The sequence below is a fragment of the Lactuca sativa genome, chromosome 9, assembly GCF_002870075.4.
Source record: "Lactuca sativa cultivar Salinas chromosome 9, Lsat_Salinas_v11, whole genome shotgun sequence".
In the NCBI taxonomy this organism is placed as follows: Eukaryota; Viridiplantae; Streptophyta; class Magnoliopsida; order Asterales; family Asteraceae; genus Lactuca; species Lactuca sativa.
Window position 1 is genome coordinate 45,921,987 of NC_056631.2, and position 11,002 is coordinate 45,932,988.

Sequence of the window (11,002 nt, forward strand, 5' to 3'; positions counted from 1 at the left end):
CACACACACACGCAGGTTACATACAAAGATAACTCCAAGAGATAAACCTTATCTATACAACATTTAAATATTTGAATATTATGTTCCTATCTAATCTTCTTCAGTTTACACATGTAACTTCTTAACCCAACAGTTTCAACAAAAAGTTATCATTACATCTTCAAGAAACAACATTAGATTTTAAAGAAAAAGAGAATGTTGCAAGAAAGACTTGGGCAAAACCTCCGAGTACCTGAAACCGGTTGGATTTGGCCAAAATAATCATTTTCATTTTAGTATCTAGATGTTGAGTAGCCTAGAATGCAACTAATATCAAAGTCCAACATTCTTCCCAAATGGTTTTATTGTAGAGGACCACCATGATTCAGATATCGGATATAAAAGTTAGATTATACCAGAAAAGATTAATTAGATTAGTTGCCCCTTATTCTAGCTTGAACAAATGACGATTATGGTGTTGCTTTTGAATAATGAATACATAATTGCTAGATGCTATTTACCTAGAAATGTCAAAAAAAAATCATTGTTTAACTAAAAAAAATATACAAAAGGAGAAATGAAAATAAACCAAGGAAAAAAACTACATCAAATCAACCATTAATTCCACATGGTTTTCATCATCAATAGGTGAAAAAATTACATTTTCTAGCCACAAAAGTGTTGCAAGCATTTCACAAATGTTTTCTTGATTCTTTGTACTCACATGAACTAAATCCAAAGCGCCCTAAAGTTTAAAAAATAAAATAAAATATTTAAAAAAAATTAAAAATGAAACTTTTAATAAAAAAACTATAAGATTGTTGATTATTCAGATTTTTAGTACCATTTCGATTGATCAACCTAAACCATAGTGTATGGTTGATTTAATTGCAAAAAACATTAAATTTGTCTAGTTTTGTTAAAAATTAAACCATAGTGTATGATTATCCTGTGTCATCATCTTCATCAACACAAATCTGAGATGGGGTAAAACTCTTCTTTTCAAGCTTACAGATAAAAATGAGCACAAAATGAAATAAATTCACAGACAATTATAGATAAAAGATGCAAGAAAAGATCAAACTTGATTACATAAACTATTACAATTGGTATTTATTAGTGAACACATAATACCGAAACATAATATATTAAAATCTATCATAATTGTTAATTTACAAAACTTTCACACAAAAAATTAAGGGTTAATACCTTAAAAACCATTATTTATACGACCTTGTTTCAACTTACCCCAACTTTATTTTTTGTTCTTCATTTGTCATTATATTTTAGAAAACGTTTCATTTTCGGGACCTTGACCGGTCATCAACACTTCAACAGGTAATGATGACGAGTCGATTTTGTATTTTTTTTTTTCTGTTTGCATTTAGCCCAAAAATTTACTTATAAGTTTGCGTTTAGCCTCAACATTTTTTTGTTCCCCATTTGCCATTGTTTTTAAGACAAAAATTCGTTTTAGCCCTTGGTCAGTCACGAATACGTATTTTAAAATGTAATAACTTAAAATGAAAAAGAAAAAAAGAGAAAAACAGAGGTAAGAGTTGAAACTGAAACTTCTCCTTGAAGGCGAGACGTGTTACCTAGTAAGCCAATGACTCTCTTTTTTTGTATTATCAGTGTTTGTTGTATTTAATCTACACATTTATTTTAAAATGAAGGAAAAATATCTAGTGTAAGTCTTAAGTCTGTAACATCTAATAAACAGTATGACATGCTAATCTTTAAGCTAATTAAAATTGACAATTCATTCGTAACTCATCTAAAAACAATTAGTTATTTCTACTGACATATTTGTTGAGAAACCATATATTTCTAAAGAGTCGAAAATGTGTCTTCTTTTTAAGGGACGGGGCGTGTTAACTGGTAAGTTAATGGGTTTTTTTTTGTATTATCAATGTTTGTTGTATTTAATTTAATGTACACATGTATTTTAAAATGAAGAAAAAAGACCTAGTATACATCTTGAGTCTGTGACATCTAATAAACAATATGACACGCTAATCTAAAACTGTTAACTCGTTTGTAACTCATCCGAAAAACAACTGATTATTTATAATGACATATTTGTTAAGAAACCAAATATTTCTAATGACATATTTGTTGAGAAACCAAAGAAACGAAAATACTTATTAATGACTGGCCAATGGCTAAAATGAAAGTTTTTCTAACAAACAATGGCAAATGGGGAACAAAAAAAATATTGGGGTTAAATGCAAACTTATACGTAAATGTTAGGGCTAAATGCAAACCGAAGAAAATACAAAACTGATAGGTCATCATGACCTGTTGGTGACCGGTCAATGGCCTGAAAATGAAACGTTTTCTAAAACATAATGACAAATTAATAACAAAAAATAAAATTGGGGTTAAATCGAAACAAGAGTGTATAAATAATGGTTTTTAAGGTATTAATCCAAAAATTAATGAAGATGAAACAAACTTGATCCGAAGTGCTTCCTCAAGATTTTGCATTGCATCATCAAGAGATCCATTGCTGATTTTATGGCTATTCCAATGATCGTATTTATATAGATTGCGAGCATTCCCTTCGTGATTGTCTTCATGAAGCTCTTTGAAGTCCAGAACTCTACAATTGAAGGAAGCAATGATTGTAGACATATATACAAATAGTTGGTGGGCAAACCCCTAAAAAAACAAATTTCTTCGGCTTACATCATTAAATAATATAAATAAAGAAATGGGGAAGGGGGGAAGAAGAGACATACATGAAAGGAAAGGGCAAGAAATGTGACAAGGGTACCACTACAGTTGCAAAGATGAAATATCGATTAAGAGTTCTCCCACTCCTGTTTCCTAAAGCGATAGAACATCGTGACCACAATAAAAGATACAATTGTTTACCTCTTTCAGTCTTCACATTTAGAAACCCTAAGGTTGAAGAACATAATGGTGGAGATGAGGATGATAATTTTGATTTATTGAGAGTAAGTCAAAGATTTGAAGCCAAATTGATTACTGAATCCCAATTTTATGAGATTAATGGAAGATTTTGAATGATATACGGAATTAAGAGGATATCATATGGCTTGATTGAGTGGACAATGGGCCCAAAGGGTATTTTTGGAACTTTAAATAGAAGTTACAGGCGTGATAAAACGATTTGAGGGCTAATAGAATGTCACATGGCAAAATTAGTTTTATTTATTATATCAGAGGATTCATATTTTATTGATTTAATACACATCTTTAGTTTCCAACATTTTAACGAACATCTCTTTTGTATCATTAACAACATAATTTATTTGTGAAATTTGTCATATTTTGTTATAATTACACAAAAGCTGGTCAAAATCTTATAGTTCCTCCCCCTTTTTGGTCATTCATGTTTATTTTTCTCGATTTTCTACATTTTGCATGTTGCAAATATTCTATAAGGAAAAAAAAAACGTTTACTAAGCATTAAAAAGATAGGCATCATCAAGATTGAAGAATAGTTACAGTTACAGTTACAGCTTTTCCTAATCGCTTACGCTTAAGTCTGTTACAACAAAGAAGACCACATACATCACAGTTTTGACTTTTGAGTTTCCCTTCTAAAGTAGTAAATCCAATTATTTGCTATCTCCATAAATACATTCATTACACACAAATAACAAACCCTCCCCAAATAAATACTCTACTATAACAATCGTGAATAATAATATAATAATAAAAATAAAAAACAAGTAAGGAATCTCAATTGCCTACCTACTTTAACACCAAACAAAAAAGCAGAACGCTATTCTTGATATTCCTTTCTTCTCATTCACAATTCATTCAACAACTTTACTCCCCGACATCACTCACTTTTGCAAAGATCATCATCACCTCCTTTCTCTTCTTCCATTCAAAGAATTCAACCCTCTTCTTAATTATCTTCAAGGATTCACATTGCAATCACTCAAGAAACGATTTTCACGATTCAAGAACCTTCTCCAGTAAACTTTATACCCCGGAATCCCCAATTCCAGCCAGGGTTTCATGTTTCCATTGAAATGTAAAACAGCGGCTTTGCTAATCGCCTCTTTACTAATTCCATAGTTATGCCCTAATCCAGATAACACCCACCTTTCATCAATCCCAACAACCAACCCTTCAAAACTCAACAACATTCCTCCTACTCCTACTCCACTTCCTTCCCTCTCTCTCTGTCAAAAAAATAAATAAATAAATAACCCGTCAATACACAATACACAGTACGCAATACACAGTACACAGGACACAGTACACAGACCTGTTGTAACAAACTTTGATATGTTTTAGTAATATCAAGTTCCCGCCACCGAACTAAATCGATTACATTTAACCCGGACATCAATATACAAGAATTCGGATTATATTTTTCTTTCCCAAAATACCCTTGAAGTGCGCCCAATTTTACATTGCAGAATTGCAACCCACCAATGACTTTTCCGCCCATGTCAAGGCCCCACAAGGCTGATAGATCGCGCTGGACAACAATGTCATCATCAAGAACGACGATTTTTGTTAAACTTGAGAATATTTTTGGAAGGGCGTAGTGTAAATGGGAAAAAACTGAAATATATTCTGTTTTGCTTTTGGAAAGGAATGAGACTCGTAATTCTTGTGGGACCCACATGCTTCTTTCGTGACCTTGTAAGTTGAGATCTTCAATGTTCAAAACTTCTACAGTGGCGTCTTTGTAATTATTGGTGAAGAACCACATTTTCATGGAAAAGAAACTTTGCTTATCTGTCAACACATGAAACACCTGCTTCTTACTAGCCTGAAATAAAGCAAACCCATTTATAAATTTTCAATCTTTTTTCTTGCATTTAACCTTTAAAAAAAACAAGAATATATATAAATATACTTACTTTTGCATGCATAACGGTTGAATTGATAACTACAGATGATGCAAGGACATTGTTGGAAAATATGACATAATGAAGCAACTCTGGATTCAACAGAAGCTCTGACACGTCAGCATCAATGGGGGAAGTTTTAAAATACTCCACAGTGAGTCTCATTGAAAGACAATGAAGACTCTTTGGTGTTGTTTGGACTGCAAGTTGGTATAAAAAAGCACTTTGCTTCATGTGAAAATTGGCTTCATCTTCTGTTAAGTCAACTAATTGTCTTAATTTTTTATCAACATTATTACAGTCAACAGTATGTGATTTTGCTTTTGTGATTGTAGTTTCCATCTTCTGCAGCTTCTTCTCAACCCTAACACCAACCACAAATCCATTTTAGTGTCCATGGATTCATGAAAAAAAAGAAAACATAGAGGGGTATTTTTGTCATTTTTTACGTGAACTTACTGGGGTGGAAGTTCTGTGTCTGAGGAGCTTTCACTGAGGATACGTTCGAATTCCTGAATATTTTGTTTCATTTCAAGAGAGAATTGATTGAGGTTTTGAAGCTTTGCAATAGTTGGATAGTAAGCTCGAGCCACATAAAGTTGATCTTTCATTTTTTTTACTAAAAAATCTTTCATTTTTTCTCTGTGTTGTTGACGCCATAAGCAATAACTCCCGAATTTTAATTCACACATTTTTTCACTTTCACCAATGACTTTAACAGTTTTAATGACTTCAGTTGATAAATCCACTTCATCATCCTGTATAATTAGAAGTTAGAAGTTAGAACACATTTACATATAAAGTCAAATAACTCTTGCAAATTATATAAAGAAAATGCATACAAGTCTTTTTGGAGGTGGCTTTAACACTTGTGTAGGCACATGGATGCCTGAAATTATTTCAAAGATGAAAAGGAAGGTCATAAGTGTACATCTATCTTTAAATTGTTTAAAAAAGCCTTAAAGAATTTACTTGGTTTGAAAGGGTAAAATGATTTAGAATAAAGTTTATAAGAACAAAGATTTACCAGTTTTGTTTTCACCTTCCTTGACATGCCTTCTAAATTCCTGACCAAAACAACATGCATGATAGTGAGCTAAATACTTGTGGTTAACATAAGAATTCTATTTGATCTTTTTCTTACATGTGTTAACATATAAGCATGTTAAAGAGGTATAAAGTTCTCCAATTTTAAAATATTTTAATTATATGATAGGATGATAGATTGTATTTTAGGGTTTAAATGTAAAGACTTGCTCTCAAGCAATCACATCTTAATTAATCATGTTTAGTAATACACATAAGCTCTTAAGCAAAGAACTTGGCATATATAATTTACTCATTTTGTTTAGGGCTAAATGCAACCTACTTACACTATTCTAACAATATTTGCAACATGCTTTTCTTTAACCATATAATGTAAACGTTACATGTATTGGTATAAGGATGTTAAATGGTTAAATTGTACATAAAATGGTAAAAGTGGGTAGTTTGTTACATTAAAGGGTGAAAAAATTATGTTTCTGGATTAGTTGAATGATGTGAGTATGTTGCATTTTTTTTGCAACTGACCCTTTTATTGGACATGGTTTCTTTATTTGCAATGTAGAACATAACTCTACACACTTATAGTTACATGGGATCCACAACAACAAGATTTTATCAAAATTTCTACCATTTAATATCCACAAGAAGACAGACATTGGTTTATTGCCAATCGTCTAATACTGATAGAACAAAAGTTGAGTATTAACCATCAAAGCAGTATGCAATGAACCTTTGGAAGACTTGGTTCAAGATTTTTCAATAGTCCATCCACATGTGATGATAGCCCTTCCTGCAAATAGAATAGCATCAGTATACACAAATTTTCAACTGAAACTATATTAAGCTTATGAGGATTGCAGACAAGTGACACATTGTTTGATTATAGTTTTGGATCTTTCTTTATGTGGTTTGTAGTAGTTAAACAAGGCATTATACAACTAGAGTGAGCTTCGTAAAAAGTACTTTAATTAACAGGAGAATAAGGCATTACTTTGGTTATTGGTGAAGCAAAAGCTGCATCCTTTTTTGATGAAGCAGAACTCCTTTGCTCATTAGCATACCCTGTCAAAACCATGTTCCAAAGACTATGTCAGTAAGTTCGTATCCTATATTTGAAATAAAGATTTACATGTAAGACCAAGGCATGAATGCACTGCAAAGACAAATAGGATGTTGACACCGGAAATACTACAGATCTGGATTGTGAAATTTCGGTTTCATACGAAAGTAGAATAAAAATCTGACTAAACCTATGTATTTCCTTGAAGTGCGGAGCGCGCGGATCGAGAACATAAATTCTTAGCGAAAAAAAGAAGAATGATTACAGTTTAGATCTGAGTAACAAAGGGGTAGAGTAGCAGTCTACAATGCAGCCATGGTTATGGTGATTAAAAAGGCGTAGATCGAAATTGGGTGTATATAACAGCCGGTTGTAGTACCAATGACAATTGTGTGTAATCCCTATCCTCGATCCGATTGATCTAGCAATGATACTGTAAGCTTTTTTCAGATTGGATAAGAGATACCTCCAGATGAAGAACAAATGAATGAAGAACATCACATGAAGATATACACGAGCAAATTCACTAACGGACATAGGAAGAAACAGATCTAATCGATTCTTTAACCAATCTAGGGCACAAGAAGGAATGGAAGTAACCTGTGTTAGTAACAGAGTGAAATCCGTTATGTAGACCAAGCAAGAAAGCGAGAGGAACGAGCATCGAGAGCAAAACAAGGCCTAACACTGCAATTACAAGCCAACTCCATCGCCTCTTCCCCGGCATGGCGTTGTATGATGAAATCCCACCACCCTTCATCCCCTGCCATCCCCCATCTACTTCAGTTTATTTATTCTAGTTCTAGTGATGTGGTGATAGTAATAAAAACATTTTACAAAACCAACCTGGAGCTTTGTATAACTACATATTCTACCCCTTCATTTCAAGAATTTACTTCAGACACGTGCTATGATGAAAGGAATATTAACGAGTTCATAGATTCATTTTGGACAAAATATAGAGAAACTTACGACTTTAGTCATTGCTTATTAGTCATTTTATTAAGAACTAATCACATAAAAAGTGTTATATTTTGGTTCAACGGTGATTACTACCTTATATAAAAAAATAAAAAGCACCACCCCAAAAAAAATTCCTAGATTGAGCTTTCTTTTTTTTGCCAAAATGAAACTAGAGACAGGTATTCTTTATTATAGATATCACCGTTCAAGCGGAAGACTAATCAGAGGTGCACCTTGCCTTTTTTCAGGTAGCTTTCTTACGCCTATTCAGCTAGGGGGCAGGGGCACGAACGGTATAACAATAAGTACTGATTCGACTGTCTCAATGGGATGCATTTGCAGAGAGAAAGTGGAAACTAAGACTAATTAAGAATGTCATTGTTGTTGATAGCAGTTTTCCCCTTGTTTCAGTCAGAATGAGTCCCCGGGACTTACTCCTTTCAAAATTTTCGGTAATAGCTTGTTAAACCCAGAAAGCCTCTCAACCCCTTGACAGTAATGGGTTGTGGCCAGCTCAACATGTTGTCAATCTTGCCCTTAGCCCCTAGCTCTATAATCCACCCTACCCAGTCCCTGAAAGCCCTCCCGAGGGGATTTAAGTAAAAGGGCCTTGTCGGCCACCGCTTTTATTTTCATTCATTTTTCCTATTCAAAAAAAAAGACCGGTGTAGGATTAAATATCAGGTCCAAGATTCGAGTCAAATTGACCTTCCCTCTCATCTCAGGGTGAGGCAAGGAATTCAAATCCCGGAGCCTTTCCCTTAACTTTTAGCTTACCTAAGGTAATTTATTAAGATAAGTTAAACAACAATATGGCTTTTAGATAAAAGTTTTATTGTGATCATTATGATTTGTAAGTGTTAATCAAACATGTATGTATCTTCTTTTGTTTTAAGAAAATATCCATATGTATTTTCTAAAAGTTCAGTCAAAACCGTTATTCGTTTTTAAGGCTTATTTTAATTGAAACTATAATAAATCAAAATTTATAAGTTTTGTCCTCTATAAACAAACATCTATATCGATATATGTTAATGTTTGATTTTTTTTTGTTGTTGAAAACCATTTGGTTTCGGTTTTTATAATTTAGTTTTCAATTTAATGGTTTGAAAAATCATTTGTTTTTGTTTCTATAATTTAGTTTCTCTTTTTTTTTGTGGGGGGGTGGGGGGGGGGGGGGGGGGGGGGGGTGGACTTGGAGGTGGAGGAGGGTGAAAACCCATTTGAGTTTGGTTTATGTTGAAAACCACACCTCAAAATTTGGTTTCTATAATTTAGTTTGTGAGTGAAATTTTAGAGTAAATTACTGAAATGGTCCCTATAGTTTGGTCAAAATCACATGTTTGGTCCCTAATTTTTTTTTTTGTATTCGGATCGTCCATGTGGTTTAATTTTGTTGCGTTTTTCGTCTCTTACATACATAAAGTTAGGGACCAAACGTGTAATTTTGACCAAACCATAAGAACGATTTCTGTAATTTACTCGAAATTTTAATATAACCACATCAACTATTTTTTATAATATAGTTTTAAACTGAACCAAAAAAAACTAAAACTAAATCATAGAAAACCGAAAGCAAATTGTTTCTTTACAAAAAAAATAATAAATAATAAAAATAAAAATAAATCTTTATGAATTGGAATAGGCATATATCAATATAGATTTTTTTTTATAGACGACAAAAGATTATAAATTTTGATATATTAATTTTTTTATATAAAAATAAGCTCTAAAAACGAAAACCAAAGAGTGCCGCAATGAATTTTTTTTGAAAAATAGGGATGCTTTTTACCGAACAAAAAAGTGGACATTATATGTTTGACAATGCATGTCCGCACAATAATTTTTATCCAAAAATTAATGGTTTTTTTATGATAAATGAAAATTGGGTGGTTAAATCGAAAAAATGATAAGATATAGTGTTTTTATGTCATTAATCCTTTTATTAAAGAAATTATTTGATTGAAATAGTTGATCGGAAAATTAATAAAATGTTAACGGACAATATATGCTTTGCAACAATCAAAACATAATTTTTTTAATCAATGATCAAATGTTTTATGACCGAATGAAACATAGTGATGTATTATATCATTTCATAAGAGAAATAATCGATAAAAACAAGTTTGTTGTAAGATCAACACAAATAAAAATCCGCTTGATATGTTTATTATAAGTCATCTAATAGTCGAGTTTGACTTATGTTTGAACTTTATGGGTGTTCAATAATGCAAGTGAGCTGAGAGAATTTTGGTAAGAGATGAAATTATTGTTTGAAGGTCGTTTGTGATGTTATTTTATTTTAAGTTTTTTAGTAGATTCAAAAATTATTAATATTCCATCGGTGTTTTTAGATTTCATGTGTTAAAGTGGAGATTCTTGAAAGGCATGTTTCTACAAGTCTAACTTATAGTTGTAAGTTATCACCTCCTAAGCTATATAGAATGTTTCATTGTGGATAAAATTGTATTGTCCAAGTCTTACATGTTGTTATATTACCAATGTTATTTAAGCGTAATGGATTAATTATTGACTAAATACAATCTTGATAAAACATTGAATAAGTAAGGATGGTGCGGAGTGCATACTTGTTTGAGTTTGTTTAAAATTCAAAGTACATTGTCATTTAGATGTGCAACTCATGAGCAGCGCCCTTGATAGCGGGGCTCAAGGAGTGGCAACCCCTGGCATGGTCCAAATTTAAGAAAATTGACTCGGTATTTTACCCTAATGTTGAACTTTAGTGACAATTTATGGCAGTTTTGTGATAGTTGGAAACAGTTTAGGCTGTTTTCAAACACACAGGTTATTATCCGTTTTTGATCAGATTTCTGATACATACAAGAACATAATATTCCATCATTCTTTCTATTAAAAAACCATTGAATTTTATCCAATTGAAAATTCAATTTGTATCATTTAAATACTAAATTTGACAGTGATTCATGACTTTTAGTGGATTCCAAGCAATTGATTACCCCCATTTTCTAACATTACAGTGATGCATATCTATGTGGAAAGCCTTTAAATAAATACAGGATTTGCTTATTTATTTTGATTATATTTTTCTCAAAAACATTGTAACCTCGAAATCATATAATAAAGTGAT

The 11,002-nt window shown here is 32.1% G+C and overlaps 1 protein-coding gene across 2 annotated transcripts; it reads right to left on the reverse strand.

Annotated features, from left to right (window-relative positions):
- Positions 1–3,417: 3,417 nt before the first annotated feature.
- On the reverse strand, positions 3,418–7,711 carry LOC111876102 (probable galacturonosyltransferase 7). 2 transcript variants are annotated; one of them, XM_023872628.3, is made up of 9 exons: positions 7,531–7,711; positions 6,862–6,932; positions 6,601–6,660; positions 5,851–5,890; positions 5,666–5,712; positions 5,283–5,581; positions 4,836–5,187; positions 4,232–4,744; positions 3,418–4,145 (listed from the first exon to the last, which is right to left on the reverse strand). In XM_023872628.3, the coding sequence occupies exons 1-9, from the start codon at positions 7,688–7,690 to the stop codon at positions 3,876–3,878; spliced, it is 1,812 nt and encodes a 603-aa protein (XP_023728396.2). In that variant the 5' UTR covers positions 7,691–7,711; the 3' UTR covers positions 3,418–3,875. The 2 variants fall into 2 exon arrangements, with proteins under 2 accessions (XP_023728396.2, XP_023728397.2); XM_023872629.3 differs by having other exon boundaries at positions 6,578–6,660; positions 7,531–7,550.
- Positions 7,712–11,002: the final 3,291 nt, after the last annotated feature.